The sequence below is a fragment of the Bufo gargarizans genome, chromosome 1 (genome assembly GCF_014858855.1).
Source record: "Bufo gargarizans isolate SCDJY-AF-19 chromosome 1, ASM1485885v1, whole genome shotgun sequence".
NCBI lineage: Eukaryota > Metazoa > Chordata > Amphibia > Anura > Bufonidae > Bufo > Bufo gargarizans.
In genome coordinates this window covers 559,425,032-559,446,992 of record NC_058080.1, presented here as the reverse complement: position 1 = coordinate 559,446,992, position 21,961 = coordinate 559,425,032, and the positions used below count along the sequence as shown (strand labels likewise).

The 21,961-nt window shown below is 44.4% G+C and overlaps 1 protein-coding gene across 2 annotated transcripts in view; it reads left to right on the top strand.

Annotated features, from left to right (window-relative positions):
- ADGRD1 (adhesion G protein-coupled receptor D1) overlaps positions 1–21,961 on the top strand; it is a 909,072-nt gene that overhangs the window by 97,498 nt on the left and 789,613 nt on the right. For both annotated transcript variants that reach the window (XM_044275622.1, XM_044275624.1), the window contains 2 exons: positions 7,599–7,657; positions 8,236–8,391. In XM_044275622.1, coding sequence (XP_044131557.1) covers positions 7,599–7,657; positions 8,236–8,391 — 215 coding nt within the window. The remainder of the gene's footprint in view (positions 1–7,598; positions 7,658–8,235; positions 8,392–21,961) is intronic.

Below are 21,961 nucleotides of genomic sequence, written 5' to 3'. Positions count from 1 at the left end.
GTCCTCATCATCAGGAAACATAAGTGGTTGTGCGTCAGTGCATTCTATGTCTTTCACCGCTGGGGAAGGGCTAGGTGGATGCCCTTGGGAAACCCTGCCAGCGGAGTCTTCAAACAGCATAAGAGACTGCTGCATAACTTGAGGCTCAGACAGTTTCCCTGGTATGCATGGGGGTGATGTGACAGACTGATGGGGTTGGTTTTCAGGCGCCATCTGTGCGCTTTCTGCAGAAGACTGGGTGGGAGATAATGTGAACGTGCTGGATCCACTGTCGGCCACCCAATTGACTAATGCCTGTACCTGCTCAGGCCTTACCATCCTTAGAACGGCATTGGGCCCCACCATATATCGCTGTAAATTCTGCCGGCTACTGGGACCTGAGGTAGTTGGTACACTAGGACGTGTGGATGTGGCAGAACGGCCACGTCCTCTCCCAGCACCAGAGGGTCCACTAACACCACCACGACCATGTCCACGTCCGCGTCCCTTACTAGATGTTTTCCTCATTGTTATCGTTCACCACATCAGCAAAAATATTATTTGGCCCAATGTATTGTATTCAAATTTAGCTGAATATAAATTTGAGGCCTAGTATTTAGGCGCTGGGTGACCGGTATAGATTTACTGACAGAATTAGACTTGGAAATGCACAGTAGCGTGTGTGTGAAGTTATTCTGAATGACCCTATGTGCACCTTGAATATTATATACCCTTTTAGGGATAGATTTCAAATAACTCTGATATAGCAGAAACCACTAAATTATGAAATTGCTAAATTGGGAATTGTATTTCAACCCAGAACAAAAAATGTGCTTTGACGGACACTAAATAACTTGCCCAGCCAGAACAGTACAGCGGTAACGACAGATTTAGCGGGATATAAATTTGAGGCCTAGTATTTAGGCGCTGGGTGACCGGTATGGATTTACTGACAGAATTAGACTGGGATATGGCCAAAAAATGAACAGACTATTGCTGGTTAAATGCACTTGGTGTGACAGCTTGACCAACCACACTACTGAGGGTTAAATGCACTTGGTGACGGGCGCAGCTTGCCCCTGATGTAGTATATGGCCAAAAAATGAACAGACTATTGCTGGTTAAATGCACTTGGTGTGACAGCTTGACCAACCACACTACTGAGGGTTAAATGCACTTGGTGACGGGCGCAGCTTGCCCCTGATGTAGTATATGGCCGAAAAATGAACAGACTATTGCTGGTTAAATGCACTTGGTGTGACAGCTTGACCAACCACACTACTGAGGGTTAAATGCACTTGGTGACGGGCGCAGCTTGCCCCTGATGTAGTATATGGCCAAAAAATGAACAGACTATTGCTGGTTAAATGCACTTGGTGTGACAGCTTGACCAACCACACTACTGAGGGTTAAATGCACTTGGTGACGGGCGCAGCTTGCCCCTGATGTAGTATATGGCCAAAAAATGAACAGACTATTGCTGGTTAAATGCACTTGGTGTGACAGCTTGACCAACCACACTACTGGGGGTTAAATGCACTTGGTGACGGGCGCAGCTTGCCCCTGATGTAGTATATGGCCAAAAAATAAACAGACTATTGCTGGTTAAATGCACTTGGTGTGACAGCTTGACCAACCACACTACTGAGGGTTAAATGCACTTGGTGACGGGCGCAGCTTGCCCCTGATGTAGTATATGGCCAAAAAATAAACAGACTATTGCTGGTTAAATGCACTTGGTGTGACAGCTTCACCCTGATGTAGGCTTTAGCCAAAAAACAACCACACCATTGAGGGTTAAATGCACTTGGTGACAGGCGCAGCTTGCCCCTGATGTAGTATATGGCCAAAAAATAAACAGACTATTGCTGGTTAAATGCACTTGGTGTGACAGCTTCACCCTGATGTAGGCTTTAGCCAAAAAACAACCACACCATTGAGGGTTAAATGCACTTAGTCGCAGCTTGTGCTGGCACACCACAAGACACAAAATGGCCGCCGATCACCCCAGAAAAAAAGTGACTGACAAACGGTCTGGGCAGCCTAAAAACAGTGAGCAATTGAGTATCAGCAGCTCAATGACCCACAGCTGCAGATCGATCAATAATCAAGTCCTTTGGAGGAGTTAATCTGCCTAATCTCGCCCTACTGTCGCAGCCGCAACCTCTCCCTACGCTAATCAGAGCAGAGTGACGGGCGGCGCTATGTGACTCCAGCTTAAATAGAGGCTGGGTCACATGGTGCTCTGGCCAATCACAGCCATGCCAATAGTAGGCATGGCTGTGACGGCCTCTTGGGGCAAGTAGTATGACGCTTGTTGATTGGCTGCTTTGCAGCCTTTCAAAAAGCGCCAAGAAAGCGTCAAAAAGCGCCAAGAAAGCGACGAACACCGAACCCGAACCCGGACTTTTATGAAAATGTCCGGGTTCGGGTCCGTGTCACGGACACCCCAAAATTCGGTACGAACCCGAACTATACAGTTCGAGTTCGCTCATCCCTAAAGGTAACCCAAAAATCCCAGATATTCATTTTACAGGCAATAGTAATTTAAAATATATTTTCACAAATGCCAGAAGTCTAGCTAGAACAATGGGGGAGCTGGAGGCTATGGTACTAGAAGAACACATAGATGTAGTTGGTGTGGCTGAGACATGGTTGGATTCTTCGCATGACTGGGCTCTAAATATTAGGGGTTTTACACTATTTAGGAAAGAGACGGTCAATAGAAAAGGCGGTGGCGTGTGCCTGTATGGGAGGAGTGATCTGAAGACAAGTGTGAAAGAGGCAATTGTGGGGGAGAATGGTGAGCATGTGGAAACCTTATGGGTGGAAGTTCAAAGGGATAAAAACCCTGAAAGAATAATACTTGGTGTGATCTATAGACCCCCAAAGATTACAGAAGAGATAGAAATGCAATTGTATAACCAAATAGAGCGGGCTGCACAGGCTGGTCATAATGGGAGATTCTGCCTCAACCACAAAGGGGAGAAAATTCCTCAACTTACTGCAGGACCACTTTATGTGCCAGTTTGTCGAAGATCCCATTAGGGGCAATGCTCTGTTGGATCTGGTAATTTCTAATGATGCAGAGCTTGTTGGAAATGTGACTGTTCGAGAAACACTAGGTAATAGTGACCACAATATAATTATATTCCCCCTAAACTATAAGAAGCAAACTCCGTCAGGCAGAGCAAAGACACTGATATTCAAAACAGGTAATTTCCCTGGGTTGAGGGCAGCATTTCAGGGCATAGACTGGGTGCAGCTACTGTCACATAATAATACTAAGGATAAATGGGAGAGCTTTAAATCCACATTGAGTAATTGCACAAAAAAATGTATTCCTTTAGGTAACAAGTATAAACCGCTAAACTTAAACCCCCCATGGCTTACAGCTACTGTAAAAAGGGCAATAAAGGAAAAGGACATTTAAAAAATACAAATCTGAGGGGTCAGCTTTAGTGTTTGAAGATTACAAAGGGCTTAATTTTAATAAAATCTGTAAAAAGGAGATAAAATTAGCAAAAATACAAAACGAACAGCAGGTAGCAAAAGAGAGCAAAACAAATCCCCAAAAATTATTTAAATATATAAATGCTAAAAAACCTAGGTCTGAGCAGGTAGGTCCACTAAATAATGGCAAAGGGGGAGGGGGGTAGTCACTGAAGATAAGGAAAAGGCAGAGTTGCCAAATGTGTTTTTTTTTTTAGCTCTGTATATACAAAAGAAGAGAAAGGAGCTGATATCTGTGGTGCTGGGGCTGTTAGTACACCCACTAATATACTCAATTGGCTAATTGCAGATATGGTCCAAGATAAGTTAAATAGGGTAATGTGAACAAGGCTCCGGGTACAGATAGATTACACCCAAGAGTGCTTAAAGAGCTCTGTTCAGTCATTGCTGTGCCCCTGTTAATCATTTTTAAAGATTCTCTATGTACTGGTACAGTGCCAAGTGATTGGCGCAAGGCAAATGTGGTGCCCATATTAAAAAAACGATCTAGGTCCTTCACAGGTAATTATAGACCTATAGACTTGGAAAGTATAGTTTTTAATTGGATTGAAAACTGGCTGAAGGACCGTGTCCAGAGAGTTGTGGTCAATGATTCCTATTCAGAATGGTCCCATGTTATAAGTCGTGTAGCCCAAGCGTCAGTGCTGGGCCCTTTATTTTTTTATTTTTTTATTAATGATATCGAGGACGAGATTGATAGCACCATTTCTCTTTTTGCAGATGACACCAAACTATGTAGTACTGTACAGTCTATGAAAGATGTCCATATACTATAAGCTGACTTGAACACTCTGGGTGATTGGGCATCAACTTGGCAAATGAGGTTCAATGTGGACAAATGGAAAGTTATGCATCTTGGTAGCAATAATCTCTGTCCTTCATGTAACACTGGGAGAGATACTTATAGATAAGGATTTGGGTGTCCTTGTAGATGGTAGATTAAATAAGCAATGTCAATCAGCTGCTTCTAAGGCCACCAGGATATTTTCATGCATTAAATGAAGAATGGACTTGCGGGGCAGGGATGTGATGCGATATTACCACTTTACAAAGCGTTGGTGCGGCCTCATCTGGAATATACAGTTCAGTTCTGGGCACCAGTTCATAGAAAGGACGCACTGCAGCTGGAAAAAGTACAGAGGAGAGCGACTAAACTGATAAGGGGCATTGAGGGTCTTAGTTATGAAGAAAGATTAAAATAATTGAATTTATTCAGTCTTGAGAAGAGACGTCTAAGGGGGGACATGATTAACCTATACAAATATATAAATGGGCCATACAAAAAATACGGTGAAAAACTGTTTAATGTAAAATGCCCTCAAAAGACAAGGGGGCACTGCCTTCCGATTGGAGAGGAAAAAGTTCAGTCTCCGGAAGCGTCAAAGCTTCTTTACTGTAAGAACTGTGAAGCTGTGGAATAGACTTCCTCAGGACATCTTTTTTTGTGTGCGCTCTTGGTCCCAATAAACAGTCACACCGAACATGCTGCTGTGAACCTTTCTAGCTTCTATTCCTCAGGACGTGGTCACAGCAGGAACAGTGGACAGGTTTTAAAAGGGTTTAGATGAATTCTTAAAAGTGAACAACATTAATGCTTATGAAAACGTATAGAAATCTGAGTCTCACTTCCTTCTGGGATTCGTGTCCCCATCTATCCCTTAGTTGAACTTGATGGACTTATGTCTATTTTCAACTGTATTAACTATGTAACTATGTAATGTAACCATGAAGCACGAATAAATTCGGTTCATGACGAACCAAACTTTTTCTGAAATTCTGATTGAAGTCAATTCTTTGGCTTCGATTCAATCAACACTACTCCTAAGAGTGCAGATGGCAGGAGCAGTGTATCTAAATGGAGGAGGCTGAGTGATTTTCAACCAATCCTGAGGGTAGGTCGTCAATATGGGGAAAGCAGAAAACCCCTTTAAAGGGCAGCTTTCTGTTGATTGCCCATGGGGTGGGTGCTTCCACTCGCTGATTACACTCACACATACTATAAACCCCAGTAATACGTGAATAAATATGTCCAGCAGTGTAGAATAATGGAATCTTTATTATGTTACATTTTGTGTGGATGTGTTTATTGCTGCTGTTTGCTCTACTATACTTTGCGTCTATTTATGCACAGTTTTTTTAATTCTTCATAGTTTCGGGGGCTCTCTGGACACCTGCTTACCTTAGGCTCTGTGATTGTCACATTTCTTCCATTATTGCTTACACTTAAGTAACACGTGTACAACGCACACATATTATAATTCTGTGGGTAGACCATGTTTAACTTTGAAAATGTTAGTATGAAAATCAGGGTAAAAACAGTGAAGGTTTTTGATAGGAAACCCATATGATAGTAATAAATTTCCCTTTAAATGGAGCATGGAAGTAGTATGTACACTGCTGCAGATCTGCAGATGTCTCTGTGCAGCTGGATAACTGTTCAGCCAGCGCAGGATTCAGGAATTTCCGCACTGCTCTCCTGTTGGCACTTATTAAACATGCATGAGGACGATTGTTCTTTCTTCTAATATTAACCTATGAAGCACCAGCACAGAATAGCATGGAATATTACACTGTATGGTTAAGTTTGTTGTAGAATAGCCTAGTGTAAGCCTGCTTTTCTCTAACTTCCTACGTGCTCATGGATGAAAACATTTTAAAGTAATAAAGGGCTTGTCCACTTTGTAAGTTCCTTTCTTTTTTTTTTTTTTTTTTTAGATGAATTCAAAGGTCAGCACTAATCTGTGGGGGGGATCCAAGTGTTCAGACTCACCACAAGGAAACGGAGCGTAACGTGGTTCTCCTTGATATTGGCTGACCATTCAAAGCTGCTTGATAATCAGTCAAATTACTGGGAGGAAGCATACTTAGGAAAGCTTGTTCCAGATATTTTGCTTCTATAATCGAGCAGTCAATCAGCTGATGAGCGAGCAAACAAGCTCATTCATCTAACGCAGGGGTCAGCACTCTATATGTGGTGAAACTACGACTCCCAGCATGCTTCATTCACTTCTATGGGAGTTCTGAAAGCAGCTCAGCAAGTGTGCATGCTGGGAGTGGGATAATGAATGAGGGAGGAACAAATGGTTCCTCCCGTATCCAGTTAACATTGACCTGTGTAATCAGGCTGGCGCAAATGAGCGCCAATGGATGTGATTATCACGTGAGAGATGTGTAATACCACGTGAGAGATGTGTAATACCACGTGAGAGATGTGTAATACCACGTGAGAGATGTGTAATACCACGTGAGAGATGTGTAATACCACGTGAGAGATGCTCTTTGTAGCCACTCTCCATTCTAGACAGAATATTCTAAATGGTAGTTCCCCCCTGTTTACTCAGAATTACCTAAAGGGATATGTCTTTTATAGACTGGAGGAGAGGGTGCACTTACTTATATGTATGCATACATGATAGAGTGCACTCCGAGACCTGAAGAAATGGGGGAAAATATCAACAAGGTCTAGAGTGAATTCACAATGAGCAGATTTGTTGCAGAGCTTTCTACAACTGGTCCATCCATCTGAATGGATCTTGCAGAAAGACATGTGATTGTGAGTCCCAATGGGGTCAGGGAATGACATTATTGATAGCAATCTATGTACAGCGCTGCAGAACATGTTGCCACTATATAAATCATTAAAGTGCTGTAGTGTCACTAAAATCAAACTGGCATTTTGAGGGGTAAAGTCCTGAGGCCCATTATTGCTCAGTATTTTGCATCACAGTTTGTAAACAGAAAAACAGAAGTGGGTCCAAAATGCAGAAATGGCACAAATCTTTTCATTATACTTTCTCTGTAGGATCCACTCCTGGTTTTGGGTGACAAATACTGATGCAAACTGCTGACCAAAGTACTGCAGGAAATTTTAAAGCAAAAAATATAATTGAAAGTATCACCATGTGGTAACACATTAAAATGTATGGAAGTGCATGTGGGCAAATCCTGAAAATACATGAAATGTTATGTGTTAAATTTCCTGTGGTAATGCCTGCCATTGAATGACGCTCATGCATCTGAGCCCTAAAGTGCTAAACCCTTTAACACCTGTTTTTTTTCTACTACTTCCTTGAATATGCCAAAATTAATTGTTCATTTCTTGCCAGGGGATGAAACATTTCCTACTGCAACAGTATCTAGTCCTCCAGGCACATCCCACCCGACGGTAAGAGCAGTGCATATGTGTAGTAGGCCTCATGCACACAACGGTGTCCTTTTTGTAGCCCGCAACTGCGTATCTGCAAAATATGTATGTGGTCTGTGTGCCATCCCCGTTTTTTGGGTGGACCCGCTGAACTCAATGAGTCCATGGTCTACACTGAGAGGACATATACTACCTTTTTGCAGAATAGACATATAGATGAGGAAAGCACACAGTTGATCCCTGTGCTGTCTGCATCCATATTTCTGTTCCACAAAAAGATAGAACACGTCCTATACTTGGCAGCAAAATACGGACCATGGAACCACTGAAGTCAATGGTTCCGCAAAAAATGTGGATGCCACACGGACCAGAAAATGCATATGGCCATGTGCACAAGGCGGTATTCTGTTGGTACGGTTTGGGGATTTCTCATTGCGTTATATACTTGATTGACATCCCTTGCAGGCTCTGTAGTAATCCAACTTGCTTTATACGATTGTCACTAATTGTTTGTGAATTATTTCTGTTGATTATCATTCACACATTGTAATATGCATTTCAAATATTTTTATACAAAGTCTTATATTTAATGTTACTAGGTGTCCACAAATGCCTACAATCTAATTTTAACAAATCTGACCCAAGACAGAGGGAGATCTTCCCACTCACTGCCTGTGTTAGGCTACTTGGAAGTTGTCTCGCAGACCCTGCCCAATAAATCCTTGACCAAGGATACCGCAGGCAACTTGACTCAGGTAACCCACTCCAACCTATCGTGCAGAATACATTCCCCTTTACAGTACCAATTTCCTCAGGACTGTCTGAAGTCTCAGGTAAGCAAGTGGCAAGGCATATTACAGTAGGAATTGGCTGCGTGGACATAGCCTGTGGATTACTTAGTAGGTTACAATATTGTTAGTGGAATATTGACACGTAATCATGTAAATCAAAACGCTACTATTACTATCAGGAATTGTTTGTTAGCAGATTTCAGTAAAATTAAAAACTGGAATTATCAGCCTCAGCTTAGCACTCAATTTAAAGAACTTTTTTTCCCTTCAGAATAACAGCTTTAAAGGCATTGCCCAGTTACTTAAAATTGATGGCCGATCCTTAGTTTGGGTCATTACTATTAGATCGATGCTGGTCCAACCCTCAGCACCTCTGGTGATCTGCTGTATGAAGTTTTTTAGTGCGCCTCCGCTTGATTTTTTTCAAGGCACAGCTCTGTACTTTTAGTAGTGTTCGTGCCTGTTGTTACAGCTCAGTCCCATTCATTTAAATAAACCATACAATGTACAGGTATGTAATATATATAGAGAATGGGAAGTGATTTTTAGTCAGAGAAAATAATTCCATTGACTCTAAAAAAAGCCTTTCAGTTAGGCCTCTTTCACATAGGCGTGTGCGCCCCGTTGCCGTATTGCGGACCGCATTTGCGGATCCGCAATACACGGGTGCCGGTCCGTGGGCATTCCGCATCACAGATGCAGACCCATTCACTTCAATGGGTCAGCAAATCCGGAGATGCGGAATGGTGCGGAACGGAAGCACGGGACGGAACCCTATGAAGCACTACGGAGTGCTTCCGTGGGGTTTCGTCCCGTACTTCCGTTCCGCAAAAAGATAGAACATGTCCTATATTTTTGCGATCTGCTGCGGCTGCCCCACGGACTGTGTTTGTGCATTGCGGCCCGCATTTTGTGGGCCACAGCACGACCACGGGGCACACACGCCCTTGTGAAAGAGGCCTAAACTGGTAAGAATTCTGCTTGCCATAAAGCATGCCTTGGGTTCAAGACCCAGCAGCGACAATCAGATTTAAAACATTAATACCAGTAAAAAATACAGGAGTATCCTCAGGCACTATCGGGATGCTGACTGCCCACCCCCCCTTTATGTCAGGCTCTGGGACTTCGTAGAAAAGACCATGGACTCCTTAGAGCACAGCTGATAGCAGCCTTGGAAGAGAAGGAATATCTTACAGTGTTGGCCCTCAAACCCAGCAGGCCTTATAACAACCATGTGATCTGCGTCGGTAGATTTCTGGTTGTGCCTGGTATACAATCAGCAAAAAGCAGCACTCACTGGAGCACCATCAACCCTTCAAACTGCCTGAGTTCCAATAATATGTCTAATCCTGATTAGGATAAGGGCATTCAATTTAAAGAACTTTCTAGGCCAGTGACTAGAGATTAGCAAATTTCTCAAAAATGTGATTAGGTCGGTTTGCCGAAATTTCCCAAAGCATTCGATTCGATCCAAATTTATTTGTGGCGAATAGCATTAAAAAACTGCTATTTCCTGGCTGCAGAGAGCCTGTATAGTGGTGTAGAACACTGTGCCTTGCAGTAACACGCATAGAAAGTCTGCTGTGGTAGTGAAACAATACTGTGAATCAGTATGACACGCACATGACAGGCGTCGCTCTTAGAATCACTGCACACTTCACTTATTTGGGCAGTTTCGGGGCCAAAACTGACCAAGTAACTCAAGCGTGAACTCAGCCTTACAGCTTGATGTTAGCGCCAGGTATAAAGAACCGTGCAGAGGCCCAAGATCCTACTGTAGCGTGAAAGAGTGCACTCTTTTTACACAGTCGTCAATTGACTCCACATCTCCACATAGATGTCTACAGAACCTGTTCTATTAAACGCTTATACAAGTAGAGCCCCCCAACAGAGTGGAGAAGGTGTCAGCAGTAAGTTTGTGTTGATCAGCAGTAATCCATCAGTATTGCTGAAGCAAAAAAAAAACAGGAGTGGATCCAAAACAGAGATGACACATGAATGGAATATTTGCATGTCTTCTGTGTTTTGTACCCACTCCTGCTTTTGGCTCACTCCTGCTTTTGGCTACTAAATCATAAGCCAATTCTCATGGGACCATACAGGCCTTACAGCTGCTACACAGACAGGATCCGTTGTGCGTCTCATTTTTCCTTCCTTCTGACAGATAAGAAGAAGGGTCAAATAAATGATGTCAACCAGGCCAAAAAGGCAAAATAGTGGCCAATTTTTGGAGTGGGGAGGATGGGAGAAAAGCTTGAGAAGTCCACAGAGTGGCCCAATTACATAGTGGGGTGGTGGCAGCATCAGCAGCATGAGGAGACCACAGAGTGGCCATTTACATAGTGTTGAATAAGCAGCAGCATAAGGAGGCCACAGACTGGCAAGGTGACATAGTGTCGAGGGGGCAGCAGCATGAGGAGACCACATAGTGGCACAATGACAGAGTTTGGAGGTGGCAGCAGCAGGAGGAGACCACAGAGGGCACAATGACATAATGTGGAGGTGGCAACAGCAGCATGAGGAGACCAGAGTGGGGAGGTAGGTGGCAAAAACAGTACCCGCTGGCCATGGTGGGTGTAAGAAGGAGCACTTGGCATCAGATGTGTGGCATCAGGTGGATGGCAGCATCAGAATAGTAGCTGAGGGAGGCAGTCTCTTTTGACAAGGTTTGGGAGAGGTAGCATTGGTGCTTGGAAATCCTGGCTGAGCCACACCTGATTCATCTTGACAAAGGTCAGTCTCTCCACATTTTGGGTGAACAGACGAGTTCTCCTTGAGGTAACTATTGCCCCCGCCGCACTAAACACCCGCTCTAATGACTCACTACTGGCCTGGCAGGAAAGCTTTTCCAGGGCAAACTTGGCTAGTTGCGGCCACAAATCCAGTTTGGCTGCCCAGTAGTCCAGCAGATCTTCAATGTGGGGTGGCATGGTGCTATCCAAGTATGCCAGCACCTGCTGATTCAGGTTCTGCTCCATATCTAGCTGCTGCTGGTGAGTAGTTTCTTCACTAGGCGGGTGAAGAAAGCTGCCCATCACCAACTCAAGTTGCTGCTGATGGAGCTGGAACTGCTCCCACCCCCCACCCCACTACAGCAGCCATGGCAGTGGAATGTGAGCGCAGAGGGCCCCCCCGGTCAGACCAGAGGATGGATGATGGCGCAGATAGGCAGCGGCCAACTGACTACATAGGATGTCTCTATAGTAGTTCAGTTTGTACTCCCTCCTAGCGGGTGTAAAAAAGGCTCCCATTTTGGACTGGAAGCGAGGGTATAACATGGTGGAGAGCCAGTAGTCATTCCTCTGCTGAATGGTAACAAGCCTGGGAGCAGACCCAGTGCCCTCATCTGTCTTCCACCTTCCTCTGTCCTTTTCTCTTCCCTCAGCCAGACAAGTATTATATGCTCAGCTCCACTATACAGCGAGGACGAGCTACTAGAGGAGAGTCAGCAGCTACTGGCTAGCCAAGATGTCTTGTTTGCCCTTGTGTGGTGCAGTTATATGCACTAAAGCATTTTTTTGGCTTGTATTAGTGGGAAAAAAAGGACTGATTAGCCGTTGTGTTGTGAAGTGAGAAAATTACAGCCCTTTTTGAGTGTATTAGTGGCAAAAATAAATTATTTGCCATTCAGCGATGCAGTTATATGTTCTAAAGCCTTTTGTGGCGTGTATTAGTAGCAAAAAAATATATATTATTTGCCGTTCAGCGGTGCAGTTATATGTTCTAAAGCTTTTTGTGAAGTGTATAAGTGGAAAAAACGAAGGGCCTATTTGCTGTTCAGCAGTGCAGTTAAATGCTGTAAAGTCCTTTTTGGCGTGTATAAGTGGAAAAAAATAAGGGCCTATTTGTCGTTCAGCGGTGCAGTTATATGTACTGAAGCCCTTTTTGGCGAGTATAAATGGAAAAAATAAAGGCCTATTTGTCGTTCAGCGGTGCAGTTATATGTTCTAAACCCGTTTTTGGCGTGTATTAGTGGCACACAAAGTATTTGCCGCTGTGTGGTGAATTGAGAATATTACAGCCCTTTTTGGCGTGTATTAGTGGCAAAAACTATATATTTGCCATTCAGCGTTGCAGTTATATGTTCTAAAGCACTTTTTTGCATGTAATAGTGGCAAAAAATGGGTTTAGTAGTCGTTTTTTAATTTCCTTTTTATTTATTTGAGTATGTCAGACAGAGAAGTGCAAGGCCCTGCACAGGTGAGTGGCACAGGCCTAAATGTTTCTGGTGCAGGCACAGGTCGCAGCAGGGTAAGGGGGCGTGGCAGCAGGAGTCGCAGCAAGAGGCCTGAGCTCCCGGTGTCATCTAGCGGTCGTGTCTTGACCAGCAACCCAGCGGTTCTTGAATGGATGACTCGGTCATCCACTTTGTCCCAAGTGACATCACACACCCCCAGCTAAGAGTTGGTGGGTTTGTCAGACACAACCCTTAGTTGGCATGGCCCGGGAGCAGGCCCTGTGCCCTCACCTGTCCTCAACCTGTCCTTTTCTGTTCCCTCAGCCAGACAAGTATTATACTGTATGCTCAGCTCCACTATACAGAAAAGGCGAGCTACTAGAGGACTGTCAGCAGCTAATGGCCAGCCTAATGTGGAGGAGACATCGCTGCTTGGCTAAGTTCAGGACGTGTGCCATGCATGGAACGTGTGTCATTTTGCCCTGTTTCTTCGAGCTCAGCAGATTGACACTATTGTCACACACAACTTTAACAACTGTCAAATTGAGCAGGGTTAGCCACTGATCTCCCTGTGACCGCAAAGCTCAAAGGAGTGAAGGACCGGTGTGGCTCTTCCAGGCACAACAGCCGCAGCACAGTATGGAAACGTCTCACCTGGTACGTTGAATAGGTTCTGGGGATCTTGGGGGGGCGCAAAGGAAGAGACGGTAGCAGCGGAAAAGGAGGAGTCAGCAGAGGAGGAAAGGGAGGACAGCCATCAGAAAGTTCACCCAGTGGGCAGTAAAAGTTATGTACCTTCCCTGCCCGTGTTTGCTAGACCACGGGTCTTTGGTCAGATGTATCTTGGCACCGACACTGTGTGCCAGAGATACATTTACTTGCCGCTGAACGTGGCCATATAGCTTGGGATGCCCTTCTGGGAGAAATATTTCCTTCTGGGGACCTTCCATTGTGGTGTTCCAATGGCCGCAAATTTTCTAAAGGCCTCCGAGTCCACCAATTTATGACGTTGGCGGTCAGCCATTGGGCAAGAGGGTTATCAGGCGTCATCATCTTTTTTCGCTCGAACATTTGGGGCAAGAAAGCCTGCCTTTTGCCAGATGAACGCAACGACGGCACAGTGGAAGGCGGAGTGGAGGATTACTGGGAGGAGAGAGGAGAAGGAGAAGAGGCAGGATGGTGAGCACTGGGAGTGTGGCTTTGTGGGTTCTGACAGTGTTGCTCCCACTGGGCTCGGTGATGGGAGGCCAAGTGCCTTCTTAAGGCGGTCGTCCCTAGGTGAGTGTTGGGCTTACCGCGACTTATGCGTTGACAGCACAGGCTGCAGATGGCAACACTATTGTCAGCAGCGGACACATTAAAAAGCCCACACTGCGGAGCCATGTGCCAGCGTCCTGGGAGCGCCAGATGTGACGTGCATGGTGGATGTTTTGTTTCAGATACATTAGCAGTCTGTTTTTTGCCTCCTGTGCACTGTAAGTTCTGCCTGCTTCTCCTCCCTATCTGCTGCTCCGTCTCTTCTCTGAACTCCCCTCCTCTTCCTCTCTTGTGGGCACCCACATGATGTCCATTGACACGTCATCATCGGATTCGTCACCTTCACCACCACTGACATTAGAGATCTCGGAGTAGACAGCAACAGCGGGGACCATACTCCTTGGGCTGATCTGGGTACTGTCGTCAGACTGCTGGGTGGCGACCGTTGATACCTTCTCTTCCTGATCCGATGCCAAGAATGGCTGTGCATCGGTAAGGTCTTGGAATGTATGGGAAAATAATTCCTCTGACTTGAGCGGAGGGGATATGGTGGTGGTGTCTTTGAGGGTGGACACAACAGAGAGTGAAAAGGGTGCAGATAGAGAGGATGAGGAAGGTGCAGAAGCGGAAGGCTGAGTGAGCCACTCAACCAAGTCTGGTGTGTCCTTTGATGTAATTGCACGCACTTTCTGCAACTTCCCACTTAGGCTCCGGCCTGGTGCACCTGTCCGACCCCTATCACCCCTGCGGAATGGCCTGCCTCTTCCTCTGCCTGTCATTTTCAAAATGACCCTGTGACAAAAGTCCCTATAGAAGAGCAGTATTTGTGGAAGAAGGTATATCACACCCCTGCCTCAATCAGTTTTTTGGGGGGTAACTGGTATATCCCACCAGTAGAAATTATTTCTTCAAGTAGTGTTTTTCACTCTGTGTAGATGCGGTGACGCAGCAAAACCGCAGTCAAATGTTGCACTACCTAAATGCACTATATTGAACGTATATTATTGGTATAGAAAATCCGTGCTTCAATCAGTTTTTTGGGATGGTAACTGGTAAATCACACCAGTAGAAATTATTTCTTCAAATAGTGTTTGTCACTCTGTGTAGATGCGGTGACGCAGCAAAACCGCAAACAAATGCTGCACTACCTAAATTCACTATATAGAACGTATATTATTGGTATATAAAATCCCTGCTTCAATCTGTTTTTTTGGGTGGCAACTGGTAAATCACACCAGTAGAAATTATTTGTATCAATAGCATTTGTCACTCTATTTGTTTCAATAGCGTTTGTCACTCTGTATAGATGCGGTAACGCAGCAAAACCGCAGACAAATGCTGCACTACCTAAATGCACTATATAGAACGTATATTATTGGTATAAAACACCCCTGCTTCAATCTGTTTTTTTGGGGGGGCAACTGGTATATCACACCACTAGAAATTATTTGTTCCAATAGCGTTTGTCCCTCTATCTAGCTACAGTATCACAGCAGAACCGCACACAACTGCTGCACAATACAATTGCACTATAATATACTTTCTATGTTAGAAAGTATATTATAAGTATATTACACCCCTCAGTATGTCACACCTATCGATAACACACCTATACCAGTCCTTAAAAGGACGTTTGTGGCCCTATTAGCTGCTTCACACAGCAACCTCGACCTACACTGGCAAAAGACTGAAAATAAAATGGCACCCAGATCAGGTTTATTGATAAGGTATGTCCATGTGCTGAAATGTCTCAATTGGCTGTCCTGTACCACCTGATGGATGTGTCATTTTCATGGGTCAAAATCCTTCACAATGTAAAAAAATATGGCAGGCGCGAATATCGCCATATGTTTGCATGTTCGGCGAACCGCAAGGCCATCACTACTGCTGGGCGATGAGGAAGACGAGGCAGATGACCCAGACACACCGTGGCAGTATGCAGTGGAGATGGAGGCAGGAAGTTCCTCCAAGTCACTTGCACAAATGGCCCTATGAATGCTCACTTGCTTGTGTAGTGACAGCCGAATTGTCACCATTCGGCAGAGGGATGACTTATGGCTCTCCACCTTGTTAGACCCTCATTACCGGTCTAAAATGGGGGCCTTTTTTACACCCGCTGAGAGGGAGGACAAACTGAACTACTATAGAGACATCCTATATCCTATGTATTCAATTGGCCGCTGCCTATCTGCGCCATTGTCCATCCTCTCACAGGTCTGACTGGGGGACCCTCTGCACTCACGTTCCTCTGCCATGACTATGTCATTCCCTGCTCAGGTTATGTGCGGAGGTCTGCCAGGTTAGCAGCACATGTGAAGTTTTTTGTTTTGGTTTTGGAGTTGAGCTGTATCTGCCTCCCTTCAGGTGCACTGGGTGGGGTCGTTTGTATGAGTTTAAATTACGCTCCTTCCCAGTGTCCTGTGCGGGTTATAGCTTCTATCTTGCTCACCCGCCTAGTGAAGAAACTACTCAGCAGCAGCAGCTAGATATGGAGCAGAACCTGAATCACCAGGTGGTGGCATACTTGCATAGCACCCTGCCACCCCACATTAAAGATCCGCTGGACTACTGGGCAGCCAAAAAGCTTTCCTGCCAGGCCAGTAGTGAGTCATCAGAGCAGGTGTTTAGTGCGGCTGGGGCAATAGTTACCCGAAGGAAAACTCGTCTGTCCACCCAAAATGTGGAGAGACTGACCTTTGTCAAGATGATTCAGGTGTGGATCAGCCAGGATTTCCACCCACCAATGCCTGATGCATCAGACTAGATCATCCATGGTGCCACACCAACACTGGCACCGATTTCTTCTCGCTTCCTGCCTCAGCTACTATTCTGATGATGCCACCCGCCTGATGCCACACATCTGATGCCATGTGCTCCTTCTTTCACCCACCATCTTCAGCTGGTAGTGGTTTTGCCACCCATCTCCCCACTCTGTTACTGGGTTACTGTGGTCTCCTGATGCTGCTGCCACCTCCACACTGTCACCTTCCCAGTCTGTGGTCTCCTGATGCTGCTGCAACCTCCACACTATGTCATCTTGCCACTCTGTGGTCTCCTGATGCTATAGCCACCTCCACACTATGTCACTTTGCCACTCTGTGGTCTCCTGATGCTGCAGCCACCTCCACACTATGTCACCTTGCCACTCTGTGGTCTCCTGATGCGGCTGCCACCACCTCCACACTCTGTCATTGTGCCACTCTGTGGCCTCCTCCTGATGCTGCTGCTGCCACCTCCACACTCTGTCATTGTGCCACTCTGTGGCCTCCTGATGCTGCTGCCACCTCCACACTATGTCACCTTGCCACTCTGTGGCCTCCTCCTGATGCTGCTGCCACCACCTCCACACTCTGTCATTTTGCCACTCTGTGGCCTCCTCCTAATGCTGCTGCCACCTCCTAATACTGTCATTTGGCCACTCTGTGGTCTCCTCACTCTGCTTCCACCTCCCCACTATGTCATTGGGCCACTCTGTGGTCTCCTCACTCTGCTTCCACCTCCCCACTATGTCATAGGGCCACTCTGTGGACTTCTCATGCTGCTGCTGCCACCACCTCCACACTCTGTTATTGTGCCACTCTGTGGCTTCCTGATGCTGCTGCCACACCCACACTATGTCACCTTGCTACTCTGTGGCCTCCTGCTGATGCTGCTGCCGCCACCTCCACACTCTGTCATTGTGCCACCCTGTGGCCTCCTGCTAATGCTGCTTCCACCTCCCCACTATATCATAGGGCCACTCTGTGGACTTCTCATGCTGTTCTCACTCTCCCCACTTAATGACTGGGCCACTATTTTGCCTTTCGACCTGACTGACATCATCATTTATTTGACCCTTCTTCTGATCTGTCAGAAGGAAGGAAAAATGAGACGCACATCAGATCCTGTCTATTTAACAGCTGTAAGGTCTGCATGACATGGTCCCTATTTTGCATAAGAATTGCCTTATGATTTAGTAGCCAAAAGCAGGAGTGGGTACAAAACACAGAAGACATGCAAATATTCCATTCACGTGTCATCTCTCTTTTGGATCCACTCCTGTTTTTTTGGGCATTAGCAATACTGATGTATTACTGACAAATGCTGACCGAGTGAAGGCGGATACTCCATAGACAGGATCCGTTTTTTGGGGGGATATTTTTCTGATGGGCAAAATAATCAGTGACGTCAACACAAACTTACTGCTGACACCCTCTCCATTCTGTCGGGGGCTCTACTTGTATAAGTGTTTAATAGAACAGGTTCTGTAGACATCTATGTGGAATCAGCTGCCAACGGAGTAAAAGGAGTGCGCTTCTTCTTGACGCTAACATTGACCTGTAAGGCTGAGTTTACACTTGAGTGATTTGGTCAGTTTTGGCCTCATAACGGCCCAAATAAGTAAAGTGTGCAGTGATTCTAAGAGTGACGCCTGTCATCTGCATGTCATACTGACTCACAGTATTGTTTCACTACCACAGCAGACTCTACCACTATAAAGGCTCTCTGCAGCCAGGAAAATAGCTGATTTGTAACGCGATTCGCCACAAATAAATTCTGATCGAACAGAATTTTTTTTAAAAACTCGTCGAACTGGCCTAATCGATTTTTTTTTTTAATTCGCTCATCTCTGTCGCTGAATGGCAATTATGACATATATTTTTTTCCCTATTAATACAACCCCCCAACAAAAAGTTAAACAATGTAAAATCAACGCAGAACATCTAATAGGATGTATGTATATTTCCTATTAATACACCCCGTAAATGGCTGTATCTCATAACTTGCACCCCAATCACAAGCAAGGTTTGCTAGAATTAATGATGTATCATATAGTGCAAACAACCTAAAAGCAGCAGTATGACTGCAATTTGGACCCCCAATTAGTGCAGCAATGTGTAGTAAAATCGCTCCTATTACCCAGGCTGCACACTCTCCTATTGCACCCTGTCTCCTTTTATAGTGTAGATAATGCCTCCCTATCGTTTTCCTACACCTTGACTAATCTTTCCCTTAACTTTTAAATTATTTTTTTCGCACAAAGAAATCTTTCCTAGCTCTGTCCCTAGCACCTGCTAATGTCTCTCCTTGCACTAAGCACACTGGAAAATGGCAGAATCCAAGATGGCTGAGGCTATTTATAGGGGATGGCTGATTGGCTGCTTGCATGGCATTGTGGGTGATCCCTCGTTCTCAGAGTTCTTTGCTCCATGTTCTTATATGTGCAGAAGTCATTTTAGGAAAAAAATGTCATTCGTTACCACGAAGTATGAGGAAATTCGGCTTTGGTGCGAATCAAATTTTTCCTGAAATTTGGATCAAATTCCACTTCTTCAACTTTGATTCGCTCATCTCTACCAGTGACATCAGTTTTATAAGGAACAACATCACTTTTATAAGGTGTTTTCCCACAGATACAGACGTGGACAAAATTGTTGATACCCTTTGGTCAATGAAAGAAAAAGTCACAATGGTCACAGAAATAACTTTAATCTGACAAAAGTAATAATAAATTAAAATTCTATAAATGTTAACCAATGAAAGTCAGACATTGTTTTTCAACCATGCTTCAACAGAATTATGTAAAAAAATAAACTCATGAAACAGGCATGGACAAAAATGATGGTACCCCTAACTTAATATTTTGTTGCGCAACCTTTTGAGGCAATCACTGCAATCAAACGCTTCCTGTAACTGTCAATGAGACATCTGCACCTCTCAGCAGGTATTTTGGCCCACTCCTCATGAGCAAACTGCTCCAGTTGTGTCCGGTTTGAAGGGTGCCTTTTCCAGACTGCATGTTTCAGCTCCTTCCAAAGATGCTCAATAGGATTGAGGTCAGGGCTCATAGAAGGCCACTTTAGAATAGTCCAATTTTTTCCTCTTAGCCATTCTTGGGTGTTTTTAGCGGTGTGTTTTGGGTCATTGTCCTGTTGCAAGACCCATGACCTGCGACTGAGACCAAGCTTTCTGACACTGGCTAGTACATTTCTCTCTAGAATTCCTTGATAGTCTTGAGATTTCATTGTACCCTGCACAGATTCAAGACACCCTGTGCCAGACGCAGCAAAGCAGCCCCAGAACATAACAGAGCCTCCTCCATGTTTCACAGTAGGGACAGTGTTCTTTTCTTGATATGCTTCATTTTTTCGTCTGTGAACATACAGCTGATGTGCCTTGGCAAAAACTTCGATTTTTGTCTCATCTGTCCACAGGACATTCTCCCAGAAGCTTTGTGGCTTGTCAACATGTAGTTTGGCATATTCCAGTCTTGCTTTTTTATGATTCGTTTTCAACAATGGTGTCCTCCTTGGTCGTCTCCCATGTAGTCCACTTTGGCTCAAACAACGACGGATGGTGCGATCTGACACTGATGTTCCTTGAGCATGAAGTTCACCTTGAATCTCTTTAGAAGTCTTTCTAGGCTCTTTTGTTACCATTCGGATTATCCGTCTCTTAGATTTGTCATCAATTTTCCTCCTGCGGCCACGTCCAGGGAGGTTGGCTACAGTCCCATGGATCTTAAACTTATGAATAATATGTGCAACTGTACTCACAGGAACATCTAGTTGCTTGGAGATGGTCTTATAGCCTTTACCTTTAACATGCTTGTCTATAATTTTCTTTCTGATCTCTTGAGACAGCTCTTTCCTTTGCTTCCTCTGGTCCATGTCGAGTGTGGTACACACCATATCACCAAACAACACAGTGATTACCTGGAGCCATATATATAGGCCCAATGGCTGATTACAAGGTTGTAGACACCTGTGATGCTAATTAGTGGACACACCTTGAATTAACATGTCCCTTTGGTCACATTATGTTCTGTGTTTTCTAGGGGTACCATCATTTTTGTCCATGCCTGTTTCATGAGTTTATTTTTTTACATAATTCTGTTGAAGCATGGTTGAAAAACAATGTCTGACTTTCATTGGTTAACATTTATAGAATTTTAATTTATTATTACTTTTGTCAGATTAAAGTTATTTCTGTGACCATTGTGACTTTTTCTTTCATTGACCAAAGGGTACCAACAATTTTGTCCACGTCTGTATATATAAAACATTAGAACGAATTTACTAATCCTATGGATGGTGTAAGCTTAGATAGGCTAGACCTGCACCAGATTCATGACAGGGGCTCAGGCTAGATGATAAATATGGTGCAGAGATAGACACTTGTCTTTGACTTTATACTAACTATAGATTGGATTACTTTCAGACAGTTTTTTTACCCCAGAATTGTGGCATAATTATGGTGCATCTCTTAGTCTCCGTCCCCATTCACATGAATCTCCTCCCTTTCCGCTAAGCTACGTCCCATTGATGAGCATGTCGGAAAATACTGTACAAACCCTAGATGCACTTTTTAGACAGATTTTTGGAGGAAACACATTAGTAAATCTGGGCCATTGTGTGACTTAAAAACAGCAACCCAATAATCGGACACTTATAAAAAACACACGGGTTACATAGCATTTTTACAAGACAAATAAAAACCTAACAAGCACCATGAGGCAGGATGTCTTGCAGTTTTTTTTTAGAAATTTCCACTATCTATTTATCCTTGTAAGAAGATGTCCAGTCTAAAATACAGTCCTGATCAAAAGTTTAAGACCACTTGAAAAATGGCAAAAAATCATATTTAGCATGGCTGGATCTTAACAAGGTTCCAAGTAGAGCTTTACCATCCAACAAGAAGAAATGAGAGTGGGACAAAACATTTTTTGAGCTTTCAATTCAATGAAAACAAGGAATAAACTGAAACAGGCTGTTTTTCAGCTGATCAAAAGTTTAGGACCGCACCTCCAAAAATAAAAACTAAATTCCCCCCAAAACAGAAATCCAACTTCCAAACATGAACTCAGTAATGAGTAGCTCTGCCGTTATTGTTTATCACTTCAAAAATTTGTTTCGGCGTGCTTGATGCAAGCGTTTCCATGAGGTGAGTGGGAACATTTCTCCAAGTGGTGAAGATGGCCGCAAGAAGGCCATCTACTGTCTGGAACTGTTGTCCATTTTTGTAATCTTCCCTTGCCATTCATCCCCAAAGGTTCTCAATTGGATTTAGATCAGGGGAATACGCAGGATGGGCCAAAAGAGTGATGTTATTCTCCTGGAA